Raw genomic sequence first — 19397 nt, forward strand, 5'->3', positions numbered from 1 at the left:
TCTTTCCCTAGAGAAGAGTTATTTCATTATAATCTTCTGTAGCCCCAGAGCAGGCAAACCTTAGCTGCTCAGGTCTAGAAGGAACTGGTTTTGTGGTTTATGGGAACAATAAAGTAAGTTCTTGGGGTAAATCTCTGAAAAACCACAACTATTAAGTATAAACTAAATACATGGCCCCAAGCCAAAGCCTTAAGACACTAATTGCCATTTGAAATGTGGACCTCCACATAATATTCATTAACCACAGTTATACACATTCACATTGATGGATAAAATGAAGCTAAAATTGTCAAGGGAATCCTTAATTTCCCATTTTAATATTTAGATTTCAAAGTGAGAATTTTCTGTTAAGGTCTATAAAACATTCCCACACACAAAGTACTACAAATCTATTCATTTAAAATGTCTTAAGATATAGTGTATTTTCACTACTTTTCTCCCAAAAGGTAATTCACTTAACTTAAATTTTATCGTATATATTAGTCTACTACCTAAATTCCCATGGTTTTAAAAGTTAAACAGGTATGTATGGCTCCATGCAACAGTAGAAGGCTTTTACAAGTACTTTCCCTGTGCTTCATAGATGTCTTTTGGAATCCTACCCTAGCATGCGCGCACACACACGCCGATGTCGCCCAACCTTTCTTTATCTTTCACAGGCAACCAAGTGATTATTCATGTAATCAGTAATGCAAGGACCATCAAAAGGAGAGGGAAATGCCCTCATCTCATCAAAAATACAACAAGCAACCCACAAAGGGGTCACAAATTAAAAATTAAATGCAGACAGAGAAAGTGCATCCACACATTACTGCTACCGAAACTTCCCTTCCAAACAGGGGACATAAATAGGGAGAGAAGGTGGCCAAAGACATATTTTAAAGTTATACTAATTACATTTATTCACAACACATTTATTAATGAAGAAAAATTAAGCACCAGCATACTTGAACACCATTAGAATCTTTGCAGCTACAGGCAAAGTCACTGGACGGCTAAAGCTGTCACACGGGTGACAGATCTGCTGTTAGCAACTAAGGTAATCTATATACCAGTGCCAAGTGCTGCAAAGACAGCAGGAGGTGACTGCAGATTACAAGAAACTCAGGAAAGGAAGTTAGTAATGCTTAGAGATGCATCAAGCAGACAATAACTAGTTAAAAGCAAAAAATTTATTTATTATAGACTAGATCTGTACAATATGTTCCCACTTAAAAAAAAAAAAAATCCTCTCTCCAAAAAGACAAGTATCTATTAGCACTAAATTCCACCTAATTTATAAAATGTTAACATGCATTTGCACTCTGAAAAATTATTGCAAAAATGACAGTGGGACTCTGTGGGTCTTAAAACTAGATCAATTTGCTCAGTTTACAAATGAAAAAAGTCACCTTCCATATTCATTCTAGAATCTGAAAGTCTTTCTTGGTCAGGCATCACCAGTAAGAAATCATCTACTTCTGGAACATATGTCTCCTTACTTCACTACCCAAAATTTTTGCTATTTTTTATTCCTGATACTGCTACAGAACCAATACGACTATGTAAAAGAGATGGATTCTGCTCTTTCTTGTCCATCATTGGAATTATTAGCTAAGTTCCAGTTGCAGAATCTCTTACCAGTAATGAACAATATATTATAAACAAATCAGCCTCACACCCTCCCCTAGTTGTAATGGCTCTGGAGTGCTCACAAGGGTACAAAGTAATTTTTGTTATTAAAACAAAGATACTTTGTGAAGTAAGTAGATAGGTATAACAGGTTGGCAACACCTGGTTGGAAAAACCCTCTGGAAGTCCCCAAGCCTGAGTAGAGGGGTTGGGCTTGATTTTGTATTTCATTTTAAATTTGTCATCACAACAAAACTCAATACAGGGGTTTTAGGTCTCTGACTATACCCAGGAAGTAGGTCTGCTAAGTAAGAAAGTCAAACTGCTAAAGATAACTACACTTTAAACAGAAAAAATCAGTTTAAGGGAAAAAAAAGAAATTACAATTACACTAATACTGAGTTTTGCATCAGACTAGAAATTCTGCAGCACTGCAGATAAATTAGAATAGAAGATTGTATTGGATTAAAAATGAAAATTCACAATATGATAAGTAGAGTATTCCTTGTGGGGTTTATTTTGCCATTCAATTTCATTTATACAGTCCAGAAGTGGTAAATACAGAACAGATGTTTATATTTACAGTACAGAGGTACACACCAATAATTATCAGGGAGGTGTGAAGCAGGAGGTTTCAGCTGCAAGACAGGGGACAGTTTTGGCATTTGGGAAGGCATTGGAGGCAGGTGAGGCTTTTGGCAATGGGAAAGGGATGCACCTCCAGTTTCTCTCTCAGAAGTAGGTTTGGAAGGGACTTAAACTCCTAGTTCTCCACCTCAGCATCCTACTGCCTTCTGCCACAAAGTCTTGTACTTCCTCCAAGGACAAATAAGGGCATTATTAGCTGGATATTTGTGCTAAAATGACCAGTTTGAATAGACAACACAAAGTTATTATTAGGTTTCAGAGTTACACCCCACCAAGAGAAATGTGGGCAGTTCTGCAGATGACTCTGATGAAGTGATGAAACTGCCTGCCAGCACAGAAGGGGTTAAAGAGGACTTTTGGGCCCAGTTAGTCCTGCCTCATTGTACCTGCAGCCAGCACCAGGCCTGGAGGGGGAAGAAAAGGAGAGAACCTGGTTCAGTTCAGGGCTGACTGGCAAAGAGGCAGGAGCTAGCTGCCTCCCTACCTGAGAGGAAGGATCACTAGCTTGCCAGTCAATGCAGGAAATAAGCATGGTCTCCTCGGCTAAAAGAGACTGTGAAAGACTTCAGAGCAGCAGGCCTAAGAGATAACTGGGTGACTAAAGCACAGAGACCTTGTGGGGTTCCGGCTCTGCCAAACTTATGTTTGCCCTGCCCAGAGGAATCTGAGATCACAGCAGGACACCACCCAACACCACGAAGGGACGCTACTTAGAGAGAAGCCACCACAGCAACTTGGATTATAAGACCCACTCCACGAACTGAAGAGACAGCAATAGGAAGCAACCCAGGACAGAAGACATAGACTTCCCGCTGGGCAGTCCCCTGTTCAGGGGTTGACTCACACAAGGCACTGGGCTGGGACCTGGTGGAGTGGGAGGGCTTGGGTCCCTCTACCCCACTGACCTAAAGACTGAGCACCTTGACCAGGGAAGCAAGGGGCTGGTGGTAAAGAGTTCCAATCACTTGACCACCTGGCCCTCCACACCCCATTACAATGACAATACAACATCAGTTCACATTTGGAAGATTAATTTATTTTAAAGTTTTTAATTCTTATGTTTGTGAAGATAAAGCTTAAATTCTGTTTCATAAGTTCTGCAGCCTTGATAATATGAAATATTTAGGATTCTGCCTTTGTAGCAGACCAAACATTATATATCAATGCATACCAAGTACCCCACCTATTATTTAATTACTTCAGAGTCTACAAAAGATCTATTCATTAGCAAATTTGATACGTATCTTTTACCTTGTTTGACCATTTATAGGCCTGAAGTAGTTGACTGTAGAGAGGAGTTTTGTCCTGTACAGGATCTAGGCTCAACAATCCACTATTATGGAGAGGATGGTTCTCAGATGGTTTGCCTACTAGATTGCTCAGACGTTCCAGCTCACTAGAAGCAGAAAAACAAACACCTTTTATGTAAGATCTGCAGATAGTGTGGAGTGAACAATCAACTGTGTATGTAAGATATGGTCCTTACACATCTAACAATTTAAAAAAAAAATCAATTGAGACAAAAATTTAAAAACGCTTGTCCAAAGCTCAAGGCAATTCGACAAGCATTTAATCACCAGTATTAACGAAACAGTCACAAATGACCCATTCCCAAACAACAACACTTTTCCCTCCCCAAAAACCTGGGTAAACAGATGGGCTTTGTAACATGCCCTGAAGATTCAGAATATTTTGGACGAGGCTTGGTAGAAATTCCAAACACCAGGGGCACTCTTGGAGAATGCCCTTTAAGCAGCACTCTCACTTTGAACCAATAGCCCTCCAGCTTGAGCACCTCCCTGACTGTAATTGCTGCAGTACAACATGCAGACAGGGGGCCAGTCTACACTCTCACAGTAAATCAATTTAAGTTACACTACTTCAGTTATATGAACAACATAGCTAGATCCACTTACCACCGTGTCTACACTGCCCTGTGTCGACAGAAGGCACTCTCTCGCCTACTTCCCTTACACTTCTCAGGGAAATTGAGTACACAAATCAATGGGAGAGCGCTCTTCCATTGATATAGTGCATCTTCACCAGACACGGCCAGAGAGGTGGCCTCTCTCAAGTAGGCAGGCCCCACACTATTTAATTAAGGTATTGGAACTTAAAAGTTCTTTCCTTAAATAAACAGAGGTAATAATGCAGGACTTGATTCTGCAGCACATCCTGAACAGCTTATTAATGCATGGAAGAAGTCTCTAATTCATAAATTCTCAGGGCAGGGATGCATCACATTTTACAAACGCCATGCATATTTCTAGATCTGTATAAAATACTACTAAACTGAAACACTATGGTTTATTATTGCTGCCCAAAAAATATTCCTACTATAGTGCTTAAGTTTAGATTTTGCTGCTTACATCTCATTTATCAAACATCACATTTAGTGATAAAAAGTTAATGCATATTTTCAATATCTCATAATCTTTATAAACCCAAAAATTTTCCACAGTACTGAAATGCAATATTACGAATGACAGCCATAATCAGGTGCCTTTTCCTTTGATGAGTGAAAGCTGAATCCTGCTATCACTGAAGCCAACCGCAAAACTCCTACTGAATTAAGAGCAGGATTCAGCCCTTAATGCAGTGATTTGAGAAATTCTTAGCAGGAAAAAAGCCAAATGAAGGATCCAAAGCTGAAGAACAAGAAGAACAATAATATACTTAAAAATATAAAAATTAAAAAGGGAAAATACTAGAAGTGGGGGGAATACTGCCTTTACAATTCTTTTCCTCTTTGCTTGTATTCTGTCCATTTAGGTTGTCAGCTCTCTAAGAAAGGGACCTGTTGTCATATATGCCTATAAAGCACCTGCCTCACTTTTGGATACTATAAAAAAAAAAAATCACATACAAAAGCTTTGATTAAATATTAGTTAAGGCTGTTTATCAATATAAACTGAAAAATCAAGGAACAAACTGTCAAGGGATCCAAGCAGTTTTCCTGCTGCCACATCATCCTTCTTCATAAACTATCATTAAGGCTGCACGTCTGTCACAGAGGTCACAGATTCCATGACTTTCCGTGACCTCCATGACTTCTGCAGCGGCCAATGCTGGCTGAGGGACTGCCCAAGCCAGGCAACCTCTGGGAAGCAGCAGCAGCAGTTTGGGTGTGTGGGAGGGGGGCTAAGGGCAGGGGGTTGGAGGGTGCAAGGCTCCCCAGCTCCAACTGGCATGGCCCTGAAGCTCCTAGGCAGAGCCATGAGGCTCTGTGCACTGACTGCACCTGCAGTTCCCAGCCAATGGGAGCTGCAGGGACACATGGCGCTGGGTAGGGAGCCTGCCAGCCCCGCCAACCCCTCTACCCCATCCCGAGCACCACCAGGGGTCCCGGACAATGCGCCACGGCCTGCCTCCCGCCTAGCACCAGCAGCAGTCCTGGGCCACCTCCCCCAGCACCCGCAGTGCCCCCGGACCGCCCTGAGTACCCACGGCCCCCCACCCAAATTTTAGTCACAGCTATATAGTACAAGTCAAGGACAAGTCACGGACTGTGAATTTTTGTTTACTGCCCATGACCAGTCCATGACTTTTATTAAAAATACCTGTGACAAAAACGTAGCCTTAACTATCATTCCCTCTGACTTACATGTCCCACACCACCTTAAGGTTCCATTCTTGCAAACATTTAGGCATGTACTAGCTTTACTACTGAAAGTAGACAAACTGAAATAAGTGGGATTACTCACAGTAGTAACATTAAACATAAATTGCCTTTTTATGGCATTATCCAAAGTCCATTGACTTCAACAGGCTTTTGATCAGATCCTTGTTTCATTCAGTAATTTAAATATGCTATCATGTGTCTAAAGCACCTCTCTCACTTTTGCTCGTTATATAAATAATAAAAATGATATCTATCCAATTATGTTGCAAACGTCATAAAAAATAATTAGATATTTTTAGACGTGGGTGAGAACACCTTCTCTAGCTAAGATGCAAGACAGGAAAATATTTCAGGTAACTTACTGACTGACACTTTTGTCATCAAATTTGGTTGGCTAATAAAAAAAAAATTGGCACAATTTTGGAACTTCCCAAAGTGCAGTTTCCGTATATGTGGAAGGCGAAAAAAAAAAAAAAGTCAACTGAATATTATCAAAATAGAAATTTAGCAAAGTAGTGGAGAAAGCCCTCCAATTTATCTGCACCTTTAATTTTCTTGTGTTTACAAGGAATCAAGCAGGAAGCTAGTTACCTTCACAGCCTCAGTATGATCATATTGGTTTAAGAGCAACACAGCAGCTCGTATGGGGGAGCAGTAAATAATAAAATATCACTTGTCTGGACTGAGTTCTTGGTTACCTCACGTTTCAGAATTATACAACTTTCCCTAGGCAACAGAGAAGTTACTGAATGTTTAGAGCCAGTGAAATGAATATTTATAAAACTTTTACAGCTCTGCACTTCACAAAACAAATAAAGAGAGGCCTTGATCTTGCAAAGGGATCTGTTCAAGCAGCTCTTAGCTAGCTTTTTTGTATTGTATTGTATTAATTATTATTATAACTATCAATCCCTTTGCAGGATCCAGTTCTATGTTAAAATGAAAATAGCAGATGCACAGAAGCAGTCACTTAGATTAATGTACATGCGCTGAGAGTTACTTTTGTTGTTTGTACAAAAATATATGATTTGGTGGGGAAAAATAATTTCAGTGGCTTCCTATTCTACAACCAAAGTTTAGAATCATTGTTAAACTAGTTTCAGAGTGCTAGCTGTGTTAGTCTGTATCAACAAAAACAACAAGGAGTACTTGTGGCACCTTAAAGACTAACACATTTATTTGGGCATAAGCTTTCATGGTCTAAAACCCACTTTTAGCCAATGAAAGCTTATATCCAAATAAATGTGTTAGTCTCTAAGGTGCCCCAAGTACTCATTGTTTTTGTTCAACTAGTGTAGCCCACAAATTTCTCCTCTTTCACTTAAGTCAGTGGTTTTCTACCTTTTTTTCATATGTGGAGCCCTACAAAACTTCAAAAGGAGGTGCAGACTCCTTTGGAAATCTTAGGTGCTAGGTGCTGTACAAACAGAACAAAAACAAAGTCCCTGCCCAAAAGAGTTGATAAACTAAGGCCCAAATCCTCAAAGATATTTAAGTGCCTCACTCTCATGAACTTCAGTGGGAATTAGGTCAGCTAGGTGTTCAAACACCCCTGAGAACTTGGGCCTAAATATAAAACAAGAAACAACAGATAGATACAGACAGATGGAGAATACAAGGAAACAGTGAGACCATAATATCCCCTGCTGATGAGCTGTTAAAAATCTACCTGAACAAGCCACACAATTGATAACGGGGCTCACCATCTCTCGGTTTCTGATACATCCTATCAAAACTCAACCTTTGGGATGAATTTGAAATACAGCTTTTAAAAGAGACGCTGTTAACTTTAAAATCAAACACTATACACAAACTTACTTACTAGCACCTATTAAAACAGAAAGAATTCTGAAAATCTACTTCTATTTACACTGTTTACTTTTTCATGGTCTAAACCTAAAAAGGCAGATTCTGTTCAGTCAATGTCACAAACTTGCCCTCAATTTCACTCTGAGGTTCTTAATGCTGAGAGGTTTTTATTTTATTTCAAACGCTGCAGGGGAAACATTTGCGCCTGTAACACATCAAACCGGCCCGAGCCCTGACATAAGCTTGCTTCCACCAAATTAAGTGGACGTTCAACTCCAAGTCAAGTCAGTTTCAAGACAGGAGCGAAAGGCAAGGGCCAGCCCTCCACTCACCTTGTGCTCGTCTAATCACATTTCCTATTTACAATCTCTCTCCCCGCTTTTTCCGTGCGGAGAGGAGCCCCCGGGGCTCGCTGGTTCACGGGATGGTTCCAGCTGAGGGTGCCCCTTCCAGCCTCCCTCCCCCGAAGCCAGGCTCTCGCCTCAGGCCCCTGCTCCCCCGCGCCGCCCCTGGCTGGCTCCCCCCACTCACTCCTGGCTCCGAGCCTCGGCCCACCATCTCTCCAGCGTGCCGGTTCCCCTAAGGTCTCGGCCCCCGCGCCTGACGGCGAGCAGCCGCCCCCGGCCCCGCACGCACCTCAAGTCCCGGCTGACCGAGTGCAGGCTCTCCTGGAAGCAGGCGACGAAGCTCTTCTCGCGGCCCTCCAGCGTCTCCTTGTTCCGCATCCCGTCCTTCAGGCAGTCAAATACCCGGGTGACGCTGGAGCGCAGCGCCTGGATGGCGGCGATAGCCTGGGAGAAGGCCTCCAGGTTCACCCCGGGGCTCAGCACCCCCTCCGCCATCTTACCCCGCAGCCAGCCGAATGGGCCTCCCACCCCCGCCTAGCAACGAGAAGCGCCGGGAACACCACGGGGCCCCGTCGGCCCAGGGCAGCCTGGGAAATGTAGTCCCGGGGGGAGGGTTAGAGAAGGCTGTGGGGGAGTCAGTGTGCGTGAGGGGGTAGAGGCTTCTGTGGGGATGGATGTAGGGGGCGGGAAGTCAGTGTGGGGTATAGAGAGGTGGAGTGAGTGACGGGGTAGAGAGGTCTGTGGGGGTGGATGTAGGGGGCGGGAAGGTGGGGGTTATAAGAGAGGTGAGTGAGTGACGGGGTCTCAGAGAGCCGGTCGTGGGTGGATGTAGGGGGCGGGAAGTCCAGTTGGTAATAGAGAGGTGGGTGACGTAGAGGGGTCGTAGAAGAGGCTTCTGTGGGGGTGTGTAGTGGGGTGGGGAGGCAGTGGGGGTATAGAGAGGTGGGAGTCAGTGAGGGGTAGAGAGGTCTGTGGGCGTGATGTGGGGGCGGGAAGTTCAGTGTGGGGTATAGAGAGGTGGCGTGAGTGAGGGGGTGAGAGGTCTGTGGGGGTGCTGTAGTGGGTGGGGGTCATGTGGTTGGGGAGTAGGGAGGTATAGACAGAGTGGAGTCAAGTGCGCGGGTAGAGAGGTCTGTGGGGGTGGATCGTAGGGGGCTGGCAGTCAGTGTGGGGTATAGAGAGGGTGGAGCCGATGGAGGGGGTAAGAGAGGTCCGTGGGGGTGGATGTAGGTGGGTGGGGACGTCTGGGGGGTATAGAGAGTGGTGGGAGTCGCGGGTAGAGAGGTTGTGGTGGGTGGACGTAGGGGTGAGTACCGGATTCTGTGTGGGAGTCGTGTGGGAGTATAGGAGAGGCTGACGAGTCACGAGGGGTGAGGGTCAGTGTCGTGTGGTGACGTATGGGGGGGAGTCATGTTGGTGGTAGGAAGAGGTCTGTGGGGGTGATGTAGGGGGCAGGGAGTCGGGGGTATAGAGAGGTGGGGAGTCAGTGAGGGGGTAGAGAGGTCTGTAAGGGTGGATGTAGGGGGCGGGGAGTCAGTGATGGGTCTCCACTGTAACTGCCAATTCTGTATCTATTTTGTGGATTAGGAGATAACTTCATTCCCAATGCTGTCTCTCTGATACCTTTCATAAGCTCTAAATTTACTTTGGGGAGAATGGAAAAAAGTTATCATAAGCAAATACACCTCTACTCCAATATAAGGTTGTCCTCAGGAACCAAAAAGTCTTACTACGTTATAGATGAAACCGTGTTATATTGAACTTGCTTTGATACACCGAAGTGCATGGTCCACCTCCACCCCACCCAGAGTGCTGCTTTACTGCGTTATATCCGAATTCATGTTATATTGAGTTGCGTTATATCGGGGTAGAGGTGTTGTGATCCAAATTGGAATCCTGCACAGCTTGACAGGAAAGGCTGCAGAGGTAAGGATGGAGAGTATAAAATGAAGATGAATCTATGCACAACAAGGCAGGACTGTACAGAGCAGGAAATATCAACCCAAAGCATAGCATGCACCACAGCTATTAAGGCTGTATCTACACTTAAACTCCAAGAGTTACACAGCTGCAGTCCTGCAGCTGCACCATGTAGCACTTTCGTATAGACACACCATCCAACAACAGCAAGGTTCTTCCATCGCTGTTGTTAATTCACCTCCAAGAGGAAGTAGCTACATTGACGTAAGAATTCTTGTGTTAACATAGTGCTGTCTAGCACTGTCTGTACTGGGACTTAGGTCAGCTTAATTATGTCGCAAAGGGTGTGGATTTTTCACACCCCTGAGCAATGTAGCTGCATCAACCTAACTTTTTAGTGTCGATCTGGCCTAAGAATTGAGAGGCATGGATAGAGATTTGTTCTGATTAATCTGAAATCCCAAAGGATGCTTTTAGAGTTGTCCCAGAAGTGAAATAAAAAGAGATTTGTTAGGGAAGGGAGAAAGATAGATAGATAATTAGAAAGATTTTCCATAATAATACAAAGAAGTTTTGTTGGTGGGCAGGTGGGCAGGGCAATCAACTACAGCAGAACCTGAGTTATGAACACGTCAGGAATGGAGGTTGTTCATAATTCTGAAATGTTTGTAACTCTGAACAAAATGTTATGGTTGTTCTTTCTAAAGTTTACAACTGAACATTGATTTAATACAGTTTTGAAACTTCACTATTCAGAAGAAAAAATCTGTTTTTAACCATCTTAATGTAAATGAAACAAGCACAGAAACAGTTTCCTTGCCTTGTCAAATCATCTTTTAAACTTTCCCCTTATTCTTTTAATAGTTTACGTTTAACACAGTACTGTACTATATTTGGGTTTTTACTGTTTTTGTTTTTGTTTTTAGTCTCTGCTGTTCCCTGACTGTGTACTTCCCATTCCAAATGAGGTGTGTGGTTGACTGGTCAGTTCATAACTCTGCTGTTCATAACTCTGAGGTTCTGCTGTATAAACACTGAAACTGATCCTACCAGCTGCTGAGCATCTCTTTTAAAGTTCTGAGTCAGTGCTCAGCTCTTCACAAGCAGTCCTTGTCACCTGATAGGACAGGATACATTATTTGGAACAAATGACAGTACTAGAATTCTAACATTACTATTGAATCATCAAGTGTTAATTGTCTACCTGTAAACCAAATGTATTCCTGTGTAACTAAATCTGTGTATTCAAAGCCTCATGTATCCTGTGGCAAGCTGGGCCTGTATTCTTTGGCAAGGTCACCAGGTTTCTTCACACTCCATTATTGTATTTGATGGCAGCTTGGAAATTCTGCAGCAGCTTTAGGTAAATGTAACAGATTAAAGTTTATGCCGAATTTAGTGTGAGGCTGAGTAATACAATCAGCATATAATTCTGCCTATATTTTATTTTGATATTAAATTATTTTACACATCCCCAAAAATTTCAGTCTTCAGTTTGCCACACATTTTTGTGCTGACAGCTTTATAGAAATAATAACAGTAATACCTAAAACAATCAAGGGATAAGATGGTAGTTTTCTCAACTCAGTAAGAGGCAGTTGAGACTTTTGGCACTCAGGAAGTATAGTTGACTGTGTGGGTTTTCGGCACCTAGGAGGAGTGAGGATATTAACAATGGATCTCTTCTTTCCCTTCCCTTTTTGGGCAAGGTTGGAGTTATCAAGAAATTTTCTGGAACGTGGGGAAGGCCTGAATTTCTGATTCAATGCTCCTGTTTCTTAGCTGTCACCTGCCCCAAAATATCTCACTTCATCCAACTATGATGGATATGTATATTATCTGGATATATCCACTAAAATGAGTAGTGGAGAAATAGTCAACAGTGTTGAAAATGAAATTATCACATTGAGCTTCAGAGTTAAACATTCCTATTGAAATGAATGGGGGCAGTTTAACTGCTGTTTCAGGCTGCCTGCAAACTCAGAAAAACAACACTGTATTGGTTTACATTTGGTTCCCATTTGGAATGATTTCTCTCAATCATAAAGGCTGGAAACTTTTTTTCTAATGAAGTCCTCATGTCTGCTTCACATTTAGATCATCAATGATTTAGATAATGGCACAGAGAGTACACTTATAAAATTTGTGGACAATTCCAAGCTGGGAGGAGTTGCATGTGCTTTGGAGGATAGGATTAAAATTCAAAATGATCTTGACAAACCAGAGAAATGGTCTGAAGTAAACAGAATGAAATTCAATAAGGACAAATACAAAGTATTCCACTTAACAAGGAAAAATCAGTTGCACACATACAAAATGGGAAATGACTGCCTAGGAGGGAGTACTATGGAAAGGGATCGGGGGGTCATAGTGGATCACAAGCAAAATATGAGTCAACAGTATAACACTGTTGCAAAAAAAGCAAACATCATTCTGGGATGTATTAGCAGGAGTGTTGTAAGCAAGACACAAGAAGTAATTCTTCCACTCTACTCCGTGCTGATTAGATCTCAACTGGAGTATTGTGTCCAGTTCTGAGCACCACATTTCAGGAAAGATGTGAACAAACTGGAGAAAGTCCAAAGAAAAGCAACAAAAATTATTAAAGATCTAGAAAACATAACCTATGAGGGAAGATTGAAAAAAATGGTTTTGTTTAGTCTGGAGAAGAAAAGACAGAGAGGGGACCTGATAACAGTTTTCAAGTACAGAAAAGGTTGTTACAAGGAGGTGGGGAAAAATTGTTCTCCTTAACCTCTGAGGATAGGACAAGAACAATGGGCTTATATTGCAGCAAGGGAGGTTTAGTTCGGACGTTAGGAAAAACTTTTTAACTGTCAGGGTGGTTACGCACTGGAGTAAATTGCCTAGGGAGATTGGGGAATCTCTATCATTGGAGATTTTTAAGAGTAGATTAGACAAACACCTGTCAGGGATGGCCCAGAAAATATTTAGTCCTGCATGAGTGCAGAGTACTCAAGGTCCTTTCCAGTTTTATGATTCTAGGATTTCTGTAGCAGACAGTACAGTTTGTGACAAACTCTGCAGTTGCAGTCATAGGATACATGGAACCCTGATTATATTTTGTCTTAAAAAACACTGTACTGCATTCAAGCCTGCATTCAATACTTATTGAGTCCTACTGAAGTCAATAAGACTTTCTCTTGAGGAAGAATTGTAGGATTGATCCCATTAACTAATTCTTCCTCACAACACCCTAGATAAATTATACATTTCACAGCTGGGGGAAACTGAGACTTCAGTACACTACAACATTTAATCAAGTTCGTAATTAGTGATATGATTGGGTTTAAATGTGGTTTGTATTGTCACTCAGGATGGTTAATACATTATGACAGACAGCATGTTTCACTGTTCATAGTGGTCTACTTTTGGTGTAAGTATAACCAGCTTGTCACACTTTCTGCAGTGTAGACAGGACCCCTAACCATGCTTATGTCATGGGTTTGGCTGGTTCTCCCATCTCTCAGCTTTTTTGTGTGGTAGGATATTCCAGAGTGTATTGTTCCTTTTTCTGCTGGTGCTAGTGCTTGTACTCCAGGCACTATCTCTTGCTGAGGTGATATGGAATACCTGCCCAGATTTTCCCAGAATGCACCGATACAACCATGGTTACATAATATAGACATGGACATGCACACTTGTCTGTCACATGTTTGTGTTATGAAAATAGCTGCTGTGTGGATACAACTCTACCATGTTTGTTAAAAATGAGTCAGAGTGTCACAAACTAGATACAAAAGCTCAATTGTACTTGTAATGTAGACAGGTCAGACTCAGTGAGGTTAAGTGACATGCTGACAGCAAGTCAGTGGCAGAGCTGGAATCAGAATGTACACTAAAAAGTTCTGTTTCTATTAAAAGAAATATACAGTTAAAAATAACCAATATAAAAAGGTTGTGGAGAGAAGCGTGATGAAAAAAACAATGTTAGGAAGGAGAAAATTAAGTATTGGATGGCAAAACTTGGTAATATACTCCATTGAACTAAGCAGGTTGTGCAAGCATAATGAATTAGCTTAGCTCCTCAAAAGCTCTATTCTTTTCTTATAAATGCTTACCTGGCTTCAGTTGGGATACTCACAGTAATAAGCACCGTGTTTAAGTATTTGCAAGTTCAGGCCCATAGCTAGTAACAAAGAGCATGATTGGCTGATGTGAACTGAATACCAAGTTCTCTAGCTATCTATCTGAGTGTCTCTTTACAGCACAGGGGATGTCTACACTTCAGGCACAGGCTGCGATTCCTGGCTCAAGAAGACATACTCATTGAGCTAACGCACTAAAAATAGAGTAACTAGCTAGCCCTTTCTGCCACTCATGCTGCTGTGACTAAACTATTTTGAGAGTGCTATCTTGAACAGAGATAGCACAAGTATGTCTCCTGAAGCTGGAAATCACACTCCTAGCTAGAAGTGTTGACATGTCCACAGTTTACTCAAGTGTCCTAACTTGAATTAACCTAGCTGAAGTGAGAGCTTCCACACTTCAAAACAACTGCTTGAGTTATGCGGAGTGATATGATGAGCAGCACAAAGTCATTGGATTATCAGAGTGATTGGATTGGCTGCTGATGAGTTGTAACTCGAGTTGTTGTATCCCCACTGCATTACAAAGCTTGAGTGCTGCAGAAGATCAAACTAAAGTTCTCCACCTCCACCCCACGATGGACCAACTAGCTCTAGCTTAAAGAAGCACTCAATTCAAATTAGAGATTTTTGTATGTGACTCAAGTATCAGAGGAGTACCCGTGTTAGTCTGGATCTGTACAAGCAGCGAAGAGTCCTGTGGCACCCTATATAGACTAACAGATGTTTTGGAGCATGAACTTTCATGGGCATCCGACAAAGTGGGTATTCACCCACAAAAGCTCATGCTCCAAAACATCTGTTAGTCTATAAGGTGCCACAGGACTCTTTGCTGCTTGTATGTGAGTCATAACTCAATCTAAATGTGTTGCAAAGACACACCCTAAATGACTTGCCCAAGGTATGAGAAGAAGTCTGTGGTGGAAAGGATATTGGCCCTCTGGCTGACCTGACCACTTGATCATACTTCCTTCTTATCAATCCTCAATCATTTAAATTGTCACTGGTATTTGTTCAGCATCAGTGAGCCTGGTGCTATATAATACACAAACCTAAAGATAATCCCAGTCCTGAAAGGGCTACCACAACTGATGGCTCTTCATTTTCCCATGTGGAACAGCTAGGAGGTGTTAGTCAGTTTCCAATGAAGACGTGTCCATGTCACAAAATCTCCCATCCTATACCTATTTGGCATCCCTGTGCTCTGCAGAATGGCTGAGAACTGAACAGGCTACCTATGGAAATTGAACTGCCTTTTGCCCCCTGAAGTTGGCCCCTTTGAGGTCAGGTTTAAGTCAGTATGGGGAAACCTGTTGCGGCCATTTCTCCACAGAACATAGAGGATTTCAGGGCTGCCAACTTCTCACCTTACACCAGCACTGAATTCACATGAAAATTTAAAACAAAATGCAAAAATAATCTGTACCCAGTCAAACTAGATGTGTTATTTTATGCATGTAATATTCTGTCCCAAAAATATATCAAATTTTACTTGCAAAAATAAAAGACTGCTGTTTTATTCCATAAGCAATCTGCAGAGCAATACGCTCAGCTGCTTTTTTTTTTCCTACTCAAAGATCAAGAGCAGAATCTGGTGTAACGCTGAATGAGGAGAATATATCATTATTTAAAAGCTAAATAACTGCTTAAAATTAGATCTGTGAAGGCATCAAAAAATACCAGAATTCACAGATGGTTTGTAGATAAATTCATACTGTATTCAGTCCACTCAACATCTAAAAAAAAAAAAAATGCTTTTTCCTCTCTTTCTCTTCAGTCTGAATGCTGATGTCTGCTCAAAACATATGTGCTGCTTTCTTTAAATTGAGCTCTGAGACATGGGCTGTTCCACTATTACATTCAAACAGCCGTCTCTTTGAAAATTTGCACCAATATATTTATTTTTAAAATATGTAAAATACATATTTAAATTTTGTATGTATTTTTGCATACTTTCAAATGGACAGCGTTCGGGAGCAGGTTAAATGTAATGGGATAATGTAGACAAGCAGAGCTGCAACAGGCAGGGGAATGAGACTGAATGATCCAATTGTTTCTTCATGGCTCAATCACTCATCCAGATCCTGCAGTTCTCATGCAAGCAGAATTCCAGCTGAATTTATCAGGAGTTTTGTCTGAGGGCTACAGGGTTAGGTTCTTTGATGTGTTTCTGTGATCTTCCTATGTTCAGTATGCACTGTGATTAAACTAGGGTTTCCGCCTGGATTCTGTCATATTATTTTAAATCTTACTGTATTGTAGTACATCAGACTGTTGTGTTAAGTGGCTACAGCAGGCAACTAAAAGTTAGGTCTCCTAGTATATGTTTCTGTCACAGTCTCATATGAGGCAAATCTACTTCCATGGATGTGGAGAGTCCAGATTCAGCAGTCACTCAGTATACTATTGTGCAAATCAACTATCCTTGATCCTCATGGAGCAGGGGCAAAAGGGGTTCAGAAGCTACTGAATTCTTAAGTTTGTGGTAGCATCTGTTATGTTGATTTGGTTATTCCTCCACTGCCAGAGAGGAAAGTCCAATTGCACAGCCTAGATACACAGGCTGAGCATTGCTTTCTAGGATTTGACCTTGTGTCAATAATTACTCTGGCTTTCTGTATTTAACTTTCCCCATCTGTGTGTTTTTGTTTTTGTTTTAAATAGCCATCTTTCAGGGTGTTTTTAGGCTTCAGTTATTAACAAGTGTCTATAAAGTAGTTTGAGGTCCTGGAGTGTCAAGGACTATGCAAGAGCAAGGTTTTATTATTCTTTACACCATAGCCTTCCTTGTATGCACATTTCAGTTAAGGCCTCTTTTTTAATCCAGCCTTTTCACAAGTTGTCTGTTTTAAAAGTGTGATTCCAACAGTAAAAATGAAGTCAATAAAATCTGCTTATGGTTGAAAATAGCTATGAAAATTTGGGATTCCCAGATTGCACTATCAATTTTGAATCATCATAAATTTTCTAACAGGTCAGGTTTTTTCAAACTGTTTCAGACTCATCAATTCATCAAGGAGGACAGCCTGGATGAGTTTAAACATCAATTTAGCATAGAAAAATCTTCCAGACAGCAGATATAATAAATAGAGGCTCAGTGGGAAATAGAGAGTCTACTTCACTCTGGCCCCGATTCAGGAAAATATCCCTAGTCAGGAAAGCATCTAAGCACATATTTAAAGTTAAGCACACCCCCGCTTACGTAGGTTCTCGAATCGGGTCCTCTTTCAAGCATTCCTTTCTCTTTCCTGACGGAGATCTACATAAATGTGTGACTGTAGTTAAAAGAAAACTCCAGTGTAATATAAAAGATATTCTAATTTCTAGGCATGATTATAAGGAATAATTAAATGAGTTGTAAATATCCATAATGAAAAATAATATAACTCTCAATCAAGCTGCCATCTTGTAGAACTGAATCTGCCTTGCAGAAAGTTTCAAATTTGTTGTAAGACAAGTTCTGTAATTTCTATGAAACAATTTTGTTTCAGTTGAATTGTGCTTAACTTAGTTGTTAGATTAACCTTGAATTAATTTATGACTGCTTTTCAAGTCTCTAATTTCCATTGCTCTCCTGTAGGGAAATTGAATCCTTCAATTCAACTGTGCATCAAGCAGCCAAATCTTGTTTGGAAGGATAATTAAAATTGCATCCCTCACTGTGAAATTCACCCCACTGAAGAGGGCCTGTACGAGGCTCTCTGCACCACTTAAAACCCATGCAGAGGGCCCAGTGCTTAATTTGCCTGGTATCTCTAGGGTTGGCTATTCATAGCCTTGGCACCTCTGGACTTGCCACATCTGTTACGAAGGTAAAATAATTGCTTGAGCCCTGGCACCTCTTATTACAAATTAAGCACTGAGATGGCCAACTGGGACCTAAAATGGTGCATAGGGCCTGGTGTGTGCTCTCTGTACCATGGTGAAATTTCACCCTTCGAGAAATAGTTGCCTGTTCACTTAATAGAGATTCTGAAACAGTAACAGGTATTTCTAAATCCTCCTTGTTTAGTATATAAGGGACAGCTCTGTACCTGCCTGATCTATCTGGGGGAGGTTCAAGTCAATTCCATGCTATTCATCTTCTTCTACCACCCTCATCACCATAATGTCTGACCGCCTCACTAAAGGACATTAATTGATATGACTAACATTTGTAGAGTGTGATTTGTTTTTTTCCCTTTCAGCCTCTCCTCAGGGGAAAATTCAGTGTGCAGTATAGTATTATGTTTTGATAGGGTTGGTTTTATTTTTTTAAATATGAATACATTATTATGTTCTTATATTAGGAATACCCACCAGTAGACCTATTTGCCTCAGACCAGAACAAGAAATGCTAAGTGTTCTGCTCCAGAGGGGACTCCAGTCTACATACCCTGTCAGACACCTTTCCAATTTTCTGGATGTCAAGACTAACGTATGCCTTCCTCTCGATCCCCATGATACTGAGGAAACTGAGGCAAGATGCTGGTACTCAAATCTGGTGAACTTCTCAATGCAGCCGCTGGCCACTTCCCCTGCTCTGCCAAACAATCTTGCAAAATAACTAAAATATTACACAGGGACTTAGCATTGTTACATCTGACAGTTTGGATGTTGTCTGGCTGATACTGACTGAAACACCTTGTTCAGCTGATGTTCATAACATTCTTCTCCAAAGCAGGAAACCCTCAGCTAGCCTGACATATAAAGCTAAGTTAAAGAGGTTTTCTATTTGGAAATCTCAGGACCATTTGTCTCTCTAGACAACACCCATTTCAGCAATACTGGACTACACCTCTATCCCGCTATAACACGGTCGTGGGGAGCCAAAAATCCCTACCGCGTTATAGCTGAAACCCTGTTATATTGGGGTAGGGGCAGCAGGGCTCCGGCAATGATTTAAAGATCTCCGGGCTCCAGCCACTGCAGGGAGCCCGGGCCCTTTAAAATCGCCAGCAAGCCCCACTATATGCGAACCCATGTTATATCGGGTCGCATTATAGCGGAGTAGAGATGTATTTACTAGCCCTGAAACAATCTGGACTCTGTATTAGTTTTATAAGGGTCCATCTAGCAGCCATATTTGCAGATCACCCTTCTATCCAGGGCTGCAGAGTATTTTTTCACCCTACCATGGCTAGATTCTGTAAGGGCCTTATTGATGTTTGTCCCCTGGTTCAGGATCCTCCTCCTTTGCACCTCAGTAGAATAACAGATTTGATGAGTCCCACCTTTTAGAAGCCATTACCTCAGTTGGAAAGGTAGAGGAGATTCAAGCTCTCATGGTGGGTCTCCCTTACACAGGGTTTCATAAGAACAGGGTCACATTCTGGCCTCATCCATATGAGC

At 41.7% G+C, this 19397-nt stretch overlaps 1 protein-coding gene across 3 annotated transcripts in view; it reads right to left on the reverse strand.

Annotated features, from left to right (window-relative positions):
- Positions 1-8600, reverse strand: part of MED27 (mediator complex subunit 27) — a 160101-nt gene extending 151501 nt beyond the window's left edge. For all 3 annotated transcript variants that reach the window (XM_032779483.2, XM_032779474.2, XM_032779490.2), the window contains exons 1-2: positions 8327-8600; positions 3511-3655 (exon numbers count right to left, since the gene is read on the reverse strand). In XM_032779483.2, the coding sequence (XP_032635374.1) occupies positions 3511-3655; positions 8327-8532 (351 nt within the window). In that variant the 5' untranslated portion in view covers positions 8533-8600. The remainder of the gene's footprint in view (positions 1-3510; positions 3656-8326) is intronic.
- Positions 8601-19397: the final 10797 nt, after the last annotated feature.

This window comes from Chelonoidis abingdonii, chromosome 24 (genome assembly GCF_003597395.2).
Source record: "Chelonoidis abingdonii isolate Lonesome George chromosome 24, CheloAbing_2.0, whole genome shotgun sequence".
Lineage (NCBI taxonomy): Eukaryota > Metazoa > Chordata > Testudines > Testudinidae > Chelonoidis > Chelonoidis abingdonii.